Source organism: Ahaetulla prasina, chromosome 5 (genome assembly GCF_028640845.1).
Source record: "Ahaetulla prasina isolate Xishuangbanna chromosome 5, ASM2864084v1, whole genome shotgun sequence".
Lineage (NCBI taxonomy): Eukaryota > Metazoa > Chordata > Lepidosauria > Squamata > Colubridae > Ahaetulla > Ahaetulla prasina.
Genome location: NC_080543.1, coordinates 44594245 through 44610927, shown reverse-complemented (window position 1 = coordinate 44610927; position 16683 = coordinate 44594245). Strand labels below are relative to the sequence as shown.

At 32.0% G+C, this 16683-nt stretch overlaps 1 protein-coding gene across 3 annotated transcripts in view; it reads left to right on the top strand.

Annotated features, from left to right (window-relative positions):
* Nucleotides 1–16683, top strand: part of CADM2 (cell adhesion molecule 2) — a 431434-nt gene that overhangs the window by 364757 nt on the left and 49994 nt on the right. For 2 of the 3 annotated variants that reach the window (XM_058185211.1, XM_058185210.1), the window contains 2 exons: nt 1254–1432; nt 13821–13943. In XM_058185211.1, the coding sequence (XP_058041194.1) occupies nt 1254–1432; nt 13821–13943 (302 nt within the window). The remainder of the gene's footprint in view (nt 1–1253; nt 1433–13820; nt 13944–16683) is intronic. The other variant, XM_058185212.1, reaches the window with a different exon arrangement.

Here is a 16683-nt window from a genome sequence, read left to right as displayed (position 1 = left end):
ATTAAGCAATTAAGTTCATCCAAAAAACTATATCTGAATATTTATTTATAACAACTTTTGAAGAATATGAAGGATCGATATAAAATACATTTCCAATGTCAACATTGCTTGAAAGCACTAAAGATTAAGATTGTTTGAAGAAACAAATATAAGGTTGATTTATTTGATCAAGAATAAAATAGGTCTGTTATTTCTGATACTTAATGGACTTTTGCTGACAAAAAGACTAAAATGATGGTGCTTTATGGATTTGTTTATAGATAAGAGAAGGGATATGGGAAGAAGACATCATTTGTTGTAATTTAACAGAAGTGAAAAGTTACCAATTATGTTTATGCTTGTGATGAAGGTTGGGAGCATGTCTTTATATATTCCTTTTAATTTCTTTTATTATAGTCTTACCTTTCTTTTCTTTTCTTTTCGTTCCTTTCTTTCTTTCCTATTTTTTGTTTGCACCTTTTACTATTACTTTCTATTTTTCTTTTAATTTTTACTTTTGTAATTATAATCTTTTAGGGTTAGAGCTGCATTCAGAGCTGTAAATAATGAGAACAATGGGGGGAAAGTGTTGACCTGTTATTAAATATTTCTTCCAAATAATTCACTTTTTAAAAGTCTCTGTCACTGAAATTGTGGATATTAAAGCAGTTATGCCCACTGAAGTCTTCACGTGGATAGACAAACTTTAGATGCTCAGAATTCAAATTAATCAGTAAAATTTGTCATTGTGCTTTCTGTGATTAACAAGGGTACCGAAATGGGTGCTTTGTGTCTATTAAGCTTTCAAGATTCAACTGGCCTTAAAGATAATGTACAGTCATTTTACCAAACATCCTATGGCTGAGGATATCTGGATTATTTTGTCAAAATAGAGTGACTAGCTTAACGTCATCGAGCTGGCTTTGTTTAGGCTTGTTAGGCTTTGTGCCTTGTTTCTGTCTGGGTGCCTTAACTCACTACTTCTCACTACTCAGTAGTGACTCTCTTGTTGCTCTTATACTTGCTGCATAAAGAATCTCTGTTGGGTTAGTTCTGTATGTATTATTTTTAATAAATATTTAGTTGAGGACTTTCATGCCTAAAGCCAGCACCTTAACAACTGTACCATCTATGATATATAAATATAGTAGTAGTAGTAGTAGTAGTAGTAGTAGTAGTAGTAGTAGTAGTAGTAGTAATTTCAGTTGACTGAGTTTCATGTTTAATGAATAAAAGTGATAATAATAATATGGTTTATTATGTATTTTTTATAGACCAGATCCTGTATTATGGACAAAGGATGGTGGAGAATTACCCGATCCAGAAAGAATGGTTATCAATGGTAGGGAGCTACACATTAATCCCCTAAATAGAACGGACAATGGTACTTACAGATGTGAAGCAGAAAACTCTATTGGCCTAAACAGTGCAGAGTATGTTCTTATTATACATGGTGAGTACTTTATTACTGATATGATATTGCATATTTGCATGTGCTATAATACATTTTATTTATAAAATATTTATAAACTTGGAAAAGTATTAAAGTTGTTTGGAGTTGATGAGTATATGTGCATGTAACAGAGAGATGACTGAGAGAGAGAAAAATCATAAATAGAATTTGCCTTTCAGGCTCTCAAGTTCTGCACTATTGACTTCAGAAATCCAAATTCAAGTATCCAAGACAAATGACTGTCTAGTGGATGCTTAAATAGGGCCGGTAAATGAGACCTAACTGTAACTTTTGAACAAAATATAAATTAGTGCTTCAAATGGAATGTCTTCAAATGGCAAAGAAAAAAGTAAAAAAAACTGCAAAAGTGTTGTTTATTGATGAAGAGTTTTATATGGAAAATGATCATGGAATCTGTTTCCTTATCTGATATTATGTTTTATACCTGAACATCCCAAATTCTATTTAATCAGGCCTTACCTAAAATTTAAAAAGGAATTTAAATCCTCATGAAACCATGTTTCTGTATTTAGAAAAAAGGTATGAAGAACAAGCAATTTATGAAATGTTTAATTTTCATGCTTTCAGTTAATATTTTATCTGAGTCACTGCAGACTCATGTGCAGTCTTTATTTTTCAGAAAAACTATGTGTTTAGTAAAAGTATGGAATTAATTTTATCAGTAGTTAGTGCAACAGTTGATTCAAGATTACTAGCTACATCGTACTGTAGATAGATAGATAGATAGATAGATAGATAGATAGATAGATAGATAGATAGATAGATAGATAGATAGATAGATAGATGGATGGATGGATGGATGGATGGATGGATGGATGGATGGATGGGTGGGTGGGTGGGTGGGTGGATGAGTGGATAGATAGATAGATAGATAGATAGATAGATAGATAGATAGATAGATAGATAGATAGATAGATAGATAGATAGATAGATAGATGCGTGGGTGGGTGGGTGGGTGTGTGGGTGGATAGATAGATAGGTAGGTAGGTAGATAGATAGATAGATAGATAGATAGATAGATAGATAGATAGATAGATAGATAGATAGATAGATAGGTAGATATAAAGGTATTAATATGTATATGATGTAGAGATTATGTGTGTATGGATCAGATGCTGTTCTAGTATTTTCAAAAAGTTTCAGTTATTTATGTTTCCTTGCTTTTTAAAGCAAACTTTAAAAATTGTTCTCTTACATGAAACTGCCTTCTGCGTCCTTGAACATCGATCAGATATTCTGTCAACTCTTAGTTTCATCAAAGTCCATTTGACTATTATATAGAAAGCAAGAGGTGCCAAACAGGCATATGATACTCTTTGGCAATATCATCCATTATAGTTCTTCAAATATAAAAAAAGTGGCTATGACAGCCAAAAAAAGTTTGGCAATGGAGATATAATGAATTAGATACAAGATCAGGGACCAAATTCAACTGATTATTTTCTAGTAAATGGATATTTCGTAGTTAGTTAGTTAGTTAGTTAGTTAGTTAGTTAGTTAGTTGATATATTTGGGGCATTTCTAAGGCCACCCACTCACCAGTGATTCCGAACATCTTATAAAAGATAAACAAGTATTTTAAAAAAATACAAAAGGGTGATCACAAAAAACTGAAGCAGGGAGGCAATAGCTTACATAGTACTTCAAAATTGCAAAGCAATTAGGGGGATCACAGCTCATCATTAATCTAATGTCTGTGGCATGAAGCAATCCTTTAATGTTTTCTTGAAGATCATTTAAGATTACTCATTGAGAAAATTTCCTTACAGAAAACAATTTATCAGTAAACAAATAAATATACATTTCTTCATACAAGCTTCCCTTCATATAATTCCTGCCAAAAAAAAAAGTTTTTCAGAAACCATAATATATTTTGCTATTTTTTTAGTATCATAGCATGATAGGTGTTTAGAAATATGGATGCATTAAAGTTTATTAAATCATTTTCCTTTTGCTACTAGTTAATTGTTTGCACCCTGTTGATCTGATTATCTAGCTCAATGGGAATCAGAAAAAAAGTGTCATTATAAAGATTATGTTATAATGATAAAAGTTTTTCATTGCCTAGTTGCTGACACATTCTGTAATTTGGTAGTCTTTCATATTATGTAGCTGAGAATTGACCTTGCTGACATTTTCTGTAATGGGTAATTGAGGTGTTGTTGTTGTTGTTTTAAATCCTAATTAAATTTCTACAAATATAGATTTAGAACTACAGAGGATAATTGCAGTTTGTGATGAGGGAAAGGGTGTTAGTTTAGCAACACTAGACTCCTCAGAAACAAAATAAGATTTTTCTGGAATTTACAAGTTTTTAAAAGTTCCATTATTTAGTAGTATTTGTGGTCAAATGTTTTTTCAATACAGTCTGATGTTACAGATAGATAATTTGTTATTCTTATCTTGTTTTTGAGCAAATTTAGGTTTTTTTGACTGCTTCAGATGGGACTCTTTTAGTCTTTGCATTGTGAGCATGGGAAAAAGTTTTTGACTTTTAATAAAGGACATACCCTTATGTTCATTTTGCACAAAAAATGTCTCTATCAATATTAAAATATTCTTCCAATATAGAGTTAATAAGCACTATAGTTGGATAAGGGAATTTATGATAATCTTTTCTCTTTTTAACAATTCAGTTTAAGAATACCAAGCACAGAACCAAAAGGAGATAGCTTCCTTCCAAGTTATGCTAAGGACATTTATAGAGCTCAGCAGAATAGTGACTACACATTTCATTTCATTTTTCTCCAATTGTTCATGCGACATGATTGTGTGTTATGCCACAATCTCTTCCTTATAAAAGAGTAAAACATAGGAAAGAGTAAAAATTGAAGCAGTCATGGCTTAAATATTAGCACCATTCTCTCTAGTTCCTTTTCTATTCTTAATTTCTGTTCTTGGTTTTAGAAATTTGAAAATTCAAAAAACAACTGTAAACTTTCCATTGGCTTAATGTTTATCATCTCGGTATACAATGAATTAAAATCTTATGAATCTAAACCAAAAACATATTCATTCATCATGTATGTGTAAGTTTATTTTGTTTTTCTAGCATCTCATGATGTGATTCTTAAAATGTGAAATATAAAAGTAACTCTGATGGATTATATATGCACATACACAAATGTATCAGTCAATCAGTCTCTCTGGCTGTCTGGCTGTCTAGTGATCTATCAATCTATCTCACCTCCAAACTGAGAAGAAAAAGAATCTGAGCTGATTGCTAAATTTAGTGGAGTAGAAAATTGCAGTGTTTGGAGCCTTACAAAAGTATGTTTGTGCTGTTCACTCACTTGAATTCTTTTTCACTTTAGATTGTAAAACACATCAGATTTACAGTTGAAAGTCAACTAATAATTCAGCTTGTAGTCTGAGTAAGAGAAAAAATGCTAACTAGTTAATTTAATATTGAATAGCCCTTTGTCTTTTAAAATATTATTTTCGCATTGAATCAACACTTGTGGTAAGCATCTTGAACAGTTCTAAAGTCAACTGGGTTTATAAGAGGATAAAACAATTCTTCTAGAATAAAATTATGCTAAAGACTCTTTAGAAACCTGTGTAATGGAAAGAGTCAGCTGAAGCAAATCTAGTCTTCCAAATGCTATTTGCCTAGGATCTTGGAGAATTTATTTTTTAAGAAAAAAACAGTTTCCCAAATCACTGGCTCAGATATAAGTTTATATTTCGACTTTCCAAACATTTAGATGATTTATAAACATTTTCTTTTTTTAAAAAAATGCAATTATTTTCTATCACACACACTATTTCCCCCCTTTTTCTCTTTTTGGGTAGCAGAAGATACATATTTATTTTAAAATATGGATAGCACTATCCATACACTAATATAGATGAAATACATCTATATTACAACTTTTTGAATCAAGTATATTACTGTTTCATTAACACTATATAATATATGAAGCATACCCACTATCATCAAATTAGTGGCAAATAAATTGATATGGAGAAAATTGCATTTTTACTGAATTGTTTTACTGAATTTAAAGTAACCGAATGTTACTTTCCTATTTGTGATTGTAAATATTTTTTTACATAGAAATATAATAAGAAAAGCGAAAAAAAATATTTTAAAATTATTCCTGGTAGGTAATCAGCAAGTTATGACTATAAAGAACCCTTTAAAATCTGTCTCATTGCATCTCCAAGGATTACTTTTAAAATTATTTATAAATTTTTTGTACAAGTTACATTTTAAACCATTCTGATTTGAGAAACTACTTGATAAGTTACATTGAAACTGAGGTTCTAACAGTAATGAAGATGATGAAACAATATCAGTGAATGTCTGAGCAGTTTATTCAATCACAAATGACAAAATCATTAACTTGTGTAAGCAACTGGAACTGAATTTTGGAAATAATCTGTATATTTTATTTGTGACTATCATTTTGGTCTAGTTGTTAAGGCACCAGGTTATAACCATGAGTTCTAGTCCTGCCTTAGTCATGAAAATCAGCTGGGTGACCTTGGGACAGTCACTCTCTCTAAGCCAATTCACCTCACAGGATTGTTGTTGTGGAGAAAATAGGAAGAGGAAGGTATGCTAGATATGTTTACTGTCTTGAGTTATTATAAATAATAAAAGTGGGATACAAAAAAATGAAATAAATATTTATTTACAGAATTACAGAATTACAAAAACCAAATATCTGGTGTCAAAATTTTTGTTTATATTATTAAAATAGGTTCAGGGAAACTTCTTTTATTGTGCAACATTTAAAATCATGCTTCCACGTTGGCATAAAGTACTGTAATCACTGAAATTATCTAAAGATATTAGCTCAAATCTAGGAAATTGTCATTTATCAAATCTAGGCAATTAATATATTTATGTTTGTATGAGCTAGCCAAAATACTGTACATGTTTTCCAATCTGACTGGGAGATTTGAACACTGAATATGGGACACAGGTAAACTAATGATATAAAAGGTTTCAACTCTTTCTGTGAAAAAAAACTTGCAATAGCTGACTTCTAAATGAGTGTCAGACATTCACCGTAATACATGCTGCTGGCCAGGTACAGAATGCACATTCCCATGAGGGAGAAATGTTCTTTGTTTTGTACATAAAGACAGACACATCTTCTAGGCAAGCTGGGAAGTGAGAGAGTTTTGAAAATAAGGAATAGATCTCCAAGAGAACTTGCTGAATCAAAGCTGGAAAAGAACAGAGTTTATCTCAAATTCCCAGTAGCTTCAAATTAAATTTTGAAATCACAAGCAAAGGGAAAGTCCAGGAAATAGGGAAACATATACTTCAAGTAGCAACTATTTCTAAAGAAACAGATAAGAATGATTTTGCTCTAGATTTATTTTTTTCAAAATTGTACAAATTTAATGCTTTTATTCCTTTGTACAAATTATTAAATTGAATAAGAAACCTTACAGTTTTATTCATCTGCCTTTTTATCTGCCAAGAAATCTGATTTACACTGTTATTTTCTTTTAAACTGTAATATTAATTTCAAACTTCTAGCCAATCTTTTTGGAGCAGATGACAGGTAATTTGTAGCTATATTATGATCTGCTTGGAGCACTGCATTTTCTTCTGAACTATTCTTCTAAGCAGTTGTTTCATCATATGGATAGATCTTGAGTTTTCTTTTTCATCTTTGAATGCCTGATTTTAATTCTAGCATTTATATTTTATTTTATTTTTATTTTTAAACAATAATTTTATTTTTTTTATCAAGGGTCAGATTAAGGAAGGTAGATAGTGGCTAAGTGTAGACTTCAGGTGACATACTGTACACCTAGAACAGATAAGAGCGACAGCAGGAGCTAGCTATAAATTTGGTACACCAAGCAAGATATGCCATGTCATGAAAAACCAGAGGTGTTTGTGGGAAAGGATGTATCAAAATGAATATCAGGGGATCCCAGAGTAAATTTTCCTTTGCTCAGTACTATGGATTAAACCTGGATTTTTTTGCATTCTAAACATTCAACCATCCCTTAATACATTATCATGAACAAATCATTAGGCTTCAATCTCTTTGTATGGAAAAAAGCTACAATAGAGATATCAGTTACCACCAACGAGGTTTCTCAAGGACATTGCAATTCAAGGTTCTAAACAATTCTGTGAGTACTCAACTGCTTGGTCTTTGCTTCATTTTTGGTTGCATAAAAGAAACTAGATTATCCAGACAAGCAAGGCAGTAAAAAAGAAAACTGAGAAAGAAATGCAATAGCAGTTGGTAAGAGGAAGGATAAATAACACTGCAAGTTCTTTGATAGCAAGTTTCCATATTTCAAGTCTTATATTGTTATAACCCAAGTAATCCATTCACACTGTTTCTTATCACATTATTCTATATTGTGTAACCTTTCATCAAGAAATTATTTAAAATTTATTTTCTGGGCACAATCAGTATTAATAACTTTAATTTCCACTGGCTATCATCATAAAAGACATGATAGCTGCCCAGATATATACAGATATATCTTATATAACAAATGAAAACTGCTGCTGTTTGAATTTCTACTCAAATTCTGACTTTGAATTTTTATTCAATTACTGAATTAATGAAAATTTATTCATAACAACTCACATTTCCTAAAAAGTTTGAAGGTGTAATGTTTCTAAATTTCATTTTGATTGCATTTATTGCATATTAATTTTATTACTATGAGTCAATATTTGTTTTCATATACAGTTAATGGCTTATTTATTTTTATTTTTATTTATTTATTTGTCAAACACAACAATATATATAAGCATAAGCATGAAATGACCATACGAATTGGATACAACCAAAGGGAACATTAGGACAGGAACGGTAGGCACGCTGGTGCTCTTATGCACGCCGCTTATGACTTACCAATGTAAATGGTGGTTGGTTGCCAGTCTCTGAAGAAGTCTAATCTTATCTAATGAGCAACACAAGACATTGAGATTCAGAAACAATAAAGCTTTATGAGGAGAAGAGAGGAGAGTGGAATAAAATTCACTCATTCATATAAAAATATGCTTCTTTCCATGGCTGAGTTGGTTAGACTTGACCTGGGTTGTTGAAGAAGACAACTGCCTAGCATTTATAGAGATTCAGACAATGGAGACTTCCAACAGAGATCTGTACATCTTCTTCTCCAGCAGGTCAATCACATATTCTTTTCCACATCACCTCTGCCTTTTGTTTTCCTGATAAGGTTACTAAGCCAAATGTGACTTGCTACATGGCACCTAACTGTTCACTTTCTTATATCCAGTTGCTATTTTCCAGTCCCTGTCTGATCTTGATGAATTGCTTTCCAATTCCACGCACCACTGGATGACCTAAAAATACCCAGCTACTGACCCCATTATCCTATTTTCAAGAAGTAAAATATATTTTCAGATTTCACTTGCCTATTACTTTAACTATCACTAGTACAAGACTGCTTCCTTTCTCCCATAGTTCATGAAAAGTTAAAATGGAGTTGCTTTAGCCAAACTTGTAGTTTAAAAGCAAACTAAAGTTTTGTTCTGTTTTCTACTTTGATTTTTCCAAAATGTTTTTGTTTCTTATTTTTTATTGTCTGTACTATAACTTATGGAATATTGATTTCAAATAAAAATAAGTGTTTTCATAAGTGGCCTTAAATAAACAATAAAAAGATGAGAACCACTCTGCTTTGGAGCTCCTGTGAAGAGTCAGTGTCTCTCAGCTGTTTTTCTATACATCTTCCCATCCTGGAGCCAGTGGAAAATCATGCAGCCCTAAATTTTACTTCTCATGCAATGAAAACTTAGTAGTCATACATGATGTGCCAGGTATCTAGGTACAGTAGCTATAACAAATATCTAAGATGGTGCCCTCAGCTAAAATTGCTGCCATACTTAACACTATCCAACATGTGAAAAATCTTCTCCAACAAGCACATTATTGTTGCATCATGTACCATATTATTTTCCAATCCTATCATTAACAGTTTAACCTTTTTTAACAAAAATGGTATTCCTGACTTTTGGGCCAGTTATTTCAGTATCAACCATGTATGTATGTATAGCATCTGGGAATATGATATTCAGAAGTGAGCTGTTTAATTTAAAAAGCTGCCATTTTTAAAGTATTAGCTAGGGGTTAGTCAAATATTTAATAATTTGATGATAACTTGTCTATTATTTTGAACCAAAAATGTTTTGCCTGAAATTTTTAATTGGGATTATGCCATAGAGTAAGTTTATCATGTGAATACATTTCAAAATTTAGTTCACAATATCATCCAAATGTGCTTTGCAGTTTTTAATGCAGGAAGTGTAATAGAAATAGATTTAAGGTTAAGCTAAATCCTTACCATGATGTCATTTTTATTAGAAAAGCCCTTTTAAATCAGTTATAAATTCTTCCTTATATTTATTTGTGTACTATCATCAGATTCTGGGATTCATATGTTTGTTTTCCTCATCTGTCACCAGTTGTTTAATCAGGAAAAGGAATGTCCTGAGGCTAAGCTATATAATTTATTAGTCATTATTTCTCTAGCATTTAATCTATGTTGTTTTAATTATTTATACCACTATCTATGGAGGTACTGTGAAGCCATCCTAAATTTTTATTTCATCAAAGGATATTTGGGAAGTACAGGTCAATGACTTATATAATGTAGAAACTGTGTAGTAGAACACATAAAAATTGATTCATTTCAATTCAGTGTGAAATCAAGCTCTTCTTATTGCTTAGAGAAACTGTATTCTACTCTTATGTTTCTATTTTATAAAGTTTTCCTTTTCTTCTTTTTTTTTATGAACATAAATTCAGGATTTTTATTTGGTATGTCCAACATGATAACATGTTTAAATGTGGTAATGAGAAATTAATGCAGAATGTATGAGTAACTAGACATAACTCTGAATAGTTTATTTTTGTTTTTGTGTTTTTTTGTTATTGTGATCAATTTATATAGCCACAAAAATCAATGTGCAACTCAAGGTGGCAATCAAAGAAAAAAATTAGTAATAGCAACATTAATTATAATGAAACATATTGTGTGCCAGAGGTAACATCAAGCAACCAAAAACAACCAGAAACTCTACCATTAGAAAAACATATGCATGAATTAAATTGTTTTAACTGGGAGAGGTAAAATGAAGTCTCAGATTTCTACTATTCCAAAACCACCAGTGTCTGGAAAAGAATCTGCAAGCTTCAAGAATACCTAAAGATGTATTTGATTCCAGAAATAGTTAGGATTATTCTAAGTACTAAGCTCAATTTCACAGTTTTAAGTATCCAAGTTATAATCATTTCTGCTGAATTTAAATGACACCACATCAAAACATATGTATGTTTAAAATATTTTTAAAATAATCCTGGCTTATTCAGTGCTATATAATAATTAAATAATTTATTGCATTATTTACAAAATAACAGGCATAAGAATATTCAACCAGCTAATAAAAAAAGAAATCCATTACAAATACAATAAAAACATTGAATATGTGTACAAATTTGGTGCTGAAATGAAAACAACATTGGCACAATAAGTCAAGATACTTTTTTTCTTAGGTTATTGAAGATATTAATGCAAAGGAGGGATGATATGAGAGAAGGACATCTTATAAGTAGTTGGTGTGAAATAGCTCCATTTCTACAAATTAATTGGATTTGAACTGCTGAGCCCTTCCAAGATTGGAACCTGCAAGCATCTTTTTTTTGAAGTGCATCCCTAAATGTAATGCATTAATCCAATTTATAGATTACCTTGCAGCTCTAACCTTGCATGGCCATTCTTTTCCAAGGAAGACTACAGTTCATGACCTACATAAAACTGATGTTGAAGATATTAAATAGCATGAAGGAGGGTTAAAAAAAGGAAACTTGTCAATTGTCACATATCAAGGGGAAAAAAACCCAAACTACAGTGAAGTGAAAGCATTTTTATTCCACCACAGAGAATTTGCTTGAGTAGATTTCATGGCCAGGAGTTTAAAGAGAATTAACAAGATTATAACTTTCCTATATCTCTCTTGACAGAATGCATTTATCAGGACTTCAGTGCCAAATCAGAGCCAAGTGTTAAACTTGATTCCCCCCCCCCAAAAAAAAAAAGTTATTGTAATCTGTTGCTGATTGTCTTTCCATTCCAATTTGAAACAACAGCATTTCCAAGTTTTAATTTTCTATGACATAAGATTAAGTTACAGTGTAGAGGCACTATAGCTATGTTGAGGGAAGTTTTAGTTTATCTTCTGTTCCCAAAACCAGAGAAATAGCTCATGGTACAGGTTTTGTTTTTGTTTCTATTAGTATTGTCATATATTATCCAAGACAGGGAACATCCACTTGGTTTTCAGTGATTGCTCTGCCCCTTTACATTATTTTGAAATCTACACAAAACTGGATTTGGCATAGGATTGTGCTCTAGTTCACATATACATTTATGAAGTGCCTATTCAGTTATGTAAACACCTTCGCAGCCAATTTCTGGAGCAGTTTTAAAATATTTATTATATGGCAAATTACTCTGAAACTCTAGCCTTTTTTTTCTTGCATGATTGCTAACCTATCCGTTTTTAAATGAATTATGCTGTTTGCATAATAATGCTAAGAAATGCACAAGTTGTTTCTTTAAAAAAAAGAGCATTCATGATTAATGTTGACTAATGTCAGTTCTGTTTAATAGTCATGGCAGTTGCTCTCCAGACAATGTTGTAGTTTGTCCTTGTGATTAATGTAGCAACATTAAATTTTGAAAAGCCTGCCTTAATTTTGATAGCCAGGGTTATCTCTTATTGAGGAACTGCTTTAAATGTTAATATGTTGTAAGCTCAGAGTTATATAGATACCTATGTGAAAATTTTGCAAAAGTAAATGTTAGAGAATAATAATATTTACTCTAATTAATTGGGAATGGGAGTGTGACATTTTGGGGTATCTAAAATGTATTAACTAGGGAAAAGACAGGCAGTCTTTTGAAATGGCAATATAATTTGTAATGCATGAACATTAGGAAAAGGTCTAAAATCAAAAAGTCTAGTGGAATAATTAGCTATGAATGGAGGCTGCTGGTATACATAAAATATTCTAAACCTCAGGATTCTCTGCTTTGAAAATAATCCTCCTATATGATGCTGCCTGGTTTTATTTACCATGTATCCACAGAAATAATGCTCTGATACTGGTTTTCAGAGAAAATGAAAGCTATATTTCTGACTTGTATTATCCTCCACAGATATCATTAGCTATTCCTGAACTAATGGTGTTTTTAACTCTGTCAATGTGGTTAGTTTCCTAGATACACAGTGCTTAAAGCCAAGATTCTGAACATTTTCAATGGTTTTCTTCCATATTTTCTTTTTCTTCTTTTTAACAAATAAAAACAAAAAAACTTCAGGCAGTGAAATTTTTAGATTTTAGGCAGTGAAGTCCCCCCCCCCCACAGCTTCTGTTTATTTCACTTTCAAAATTAAAATATCTATCTCATATACACTTTCCATACATACATTTGCACACATGGAATTAGAATAGGGAATTTATGATGTGATTATCAGTAATACATTAGACTGACATGCAGCAGCTCTTGGTTTAGAATATGATCTGAATGCTGATAATGCTTGTTTGTTTCTCTTCTGGTAAGTGTCCGCTATAGATCACTCTTTTAATTAGCACACTGATGTGAATAGCTCCCAAAACTGCCCCCCATTAAATATTAAGGTTAATAAACTATTTCTTTTATACACTTCTTTTATATTATACACTTAATATTCACCAATGCTGTTGAACGATAGTGAACCCTATAAAAGTTAAGGGTTTTTTATGTGTTTTCTGCTCTGGGTCTTAGCAGATGACTGTGTCTCTAACAAAATGTGGAAGAAGACAAGCAAACCAAAACCAGCAGCTTTTAGAGTTAGTAATTGTTTGCTCACTTTTTTTTTTCATTGAGTCTGTCTGAAAAGTAGGTGTTTTAACATACAATCATCACTTAACACGTGTATTTATTTTAGCATGATGATGTTGTGTTGTCATCTCCCACGCTGACACAGCATGTTATTTCATCCATATTTGCTTTCTTACCGTACAAGGCATTTAAAATGGCTTAGCAAAGAAATGAATTCTTGTCATAAAGATTTACTCTCTGATTTTAAAACTTTTCTTTTGAACAATTCTCTTTGTTGGTTGGTCCAAAATTCAGTCTGATACTATTTGAGCATTCAAAAAAAAGAGAGAAAGAAAGAGAAAGAGAGAGATCTAATGTCAAGAATTTCAAAGTATGTTACCTTACCTTTGTTGATCTGTGCTAAGCATGTTTTAATTGATACATTTTCTACACATGTGTATTGACAAGCTGAATCATTGTTATGCTGCTTCTCTCTGTTTGCATGATATGATTTTATGTTATATTTTTTTCCACTCACCAGATGTTTCCAACATTTTGCTTCCCACCACTGTCATCCCCTCCCTTACCACTGCAACAGTCACAGCCACTGTAGCCTTAACAGGCATAGACACAGTCACATCGGCAACAGCCATCAACACCCGAGGTACAGTATACTTCTTTGTTATGGCCAGAAAATCACAGTATAAATAGGCTCTCACAGGGCTAGAAGCCTTAAAAGACTGATCAAAATGCTAAAGGAAAAATGACATTTCTGTGTACATTTTAGTTTTGATAAGTAAGAAGTCAAGTCCAGTTTGGTTGTTTGCAATTAACATAGCTGTTAATAATTCAACAGCATTTTCTCTAATGACATTTATGAATGTGGGTGGGAGTTTTAACTACTTTCCTAAGTAATTGTTGCCTTAAAGATTATCATATTAAACTTGTGTTAGAAGCAAACCTACTTAATTTTAAATTAACATTATCTCTTAAGAGCATTTGTGTTCTGTTGCTAATATACTGTCTTTGTACAAAAGATTTGTATTTAACCATATATTTATTTAGAACTGTTTGATTAATGATTTTAGTGTAATTTCTTAATAATTCAGTTTAATGAACAAAATGATAGGACTTTCTAATTTCTTACACTGGCATTGTTCAATAGTTTCTCACCTTCAGTGGAGGATTTACTTTACATTTTGGAAGTCTAATGCATCTTATATTAGAAAATTATTGGAAAGTAAATGTATTGTATAAAAGAAATCTGCCACGTTCCCACTTTCCCCACTTACTGTACCTCCAACCTATGTTGTTATATACATTTAAGTTCTAAAAACACTTTACAATCTTACAGCTGAATTCATGATTTTAGCTAAGTAAGTTGAATAAAAACAAAAATTCCATTATAAGTACAGATAGTCCTTGATTTACAACATTTCATTTAGTGGCCATTTGAAGTTACAACGGCACTGAAAAAGTGACTTATGACTTTTTACACTTATGACTATTGTGGCATCCCCAGGGACATGCGATAAAAATTCAGACACTTGGCAATTGATTCATATTTATGATGATTGCCATGTGTCCTTCTGACAAGCAAAATCAATGGGGAAGCCAGATTCACTTAACAACTGTGTTATAAACTTAGCAACTGAAGTGATTCAGTTAACAACTGTGCACAAGAAAGATTATAAAATGGTGCAAAATTCACTTAACAACAATTTCACTTAGCAACAGAAATTTTGGGATCAGTTGTAGTTGTAAGTCAGGGGTGTCAAACTGGCATCCCATGGGCTGGATGCATCACACACATGTCACACCCATCCCTGCTCTGCAAAGGGAAAAAACATCACGAAACGTCACATGGCAGCAACCTGCTGCCTCAAGCCTGACACCCGTATTGTAAGTTGCGGACTATCTTTATTCATTTGATCATGACACTTGAATGAAACTGAAATGGCCTTTGGTACCAAGAATGGAGTTAGAAAGGGCAAAATCAAAAGTTTAGTAGAGATATAGGGCCGGAATAGCTCAGGCTGTAAGGAGCCTGTTATTAGGACACAGTAGCCTGCAATTACTGCAGGTTCAAGCCCGGCCCAAGGTTGACTCAGCCTTCCATCCTTTATAAGGTAGGTAAAATGAGGACCCAGATTGTTGGGGGGGCAATAAGTTGACTTTGTAAATATACAAATAGAATAAGACTATTGCCTTATACACTGTAAGCCGCCCTGAGTCTTCGGAGAAGGGCGGGATATAAATGTAAAAAAAAAAAAAAAGATATCTGGGAAAGAGGAGTATAGCACTATATGCCATTTTGTAATCTGATTTGCTCTGCAGGTTCCCCAGTTCTCAAGTAATCATTTCCAGGGGCTTTGTACTCTTTCAGGAAGGCACAGAACAGTAGGGCTGTTCTGAACACAGAACAGAGGCTGTTTTGGGCAGGTCTTTTCCGTGGGCAGGCATCTGAATGTCTGACTGAGCATTACAATTGAGTTTAAGAGATTATAGATGTAGGTTTAACAGTGTGTTTTCATATTGAACAGCACTAGTTTTTTAAAAAGAGAATCTTGATCTTTTTGGAATGTCTTCAAAAAACATTTAGAATGTCTTTATACAGTCATATTCAATTAAATCAACTTAAATTTAAATATATATGTTTTAAAAATATAATTTAACTGTTATAATTTATCATTTGAATCACTCTAGAAGCACTATATTGTAGCCCTGCTTTTCGGTTCCCTCTTCTGTTTCTGTCTCAGGATTCTGGAATTCTTTTCTCTAAACATGCTTAAAACAATAGTTCCAAGCGGGAATGGAGAAAAGGCAACCAAATAATATACCATTTCATAGAATATGTAATGAGAACTCCATCTTAACCATTATGTTATTACATACCAAACTGATTTCTTATGAGCATGGAGCATATACTATTGGCTATATTCCATGAGAAATAACATTTTAATTGACTATAAGTATAACTTCCAAACATATTTTAATCTGCAAACTACTCAGGAAATATCTTTGAAAGTTTTTACATCTAGTTTGATCAGTAGTGTGCTATTTCACAGAAGGTCTTGTATTACTTTTTAGCCAGAGATATATTTTCAGTTTTGTTCCATCTATGTATTAAGTGATGTTCTTATGACCTTCTGAATCACCATTGTGATGATGTTACCTAATTGGGTAATGAAACATCTGCAAGCAATCAACCAACCAACTTCAGAGAGCTCCACAATGTAACCCTAAATTAAATATATTATTTTTAAATATATTATTTTCTATTTGAATCACCAACTGAATCCAGAAATCCAATTATAGTTCTGTATAGGAAAAATTGTTTTTTTATACTTTATATGTTTGAAAATTAACCATAAAAACAAAGGCATTAGAACCTGGATGGATGG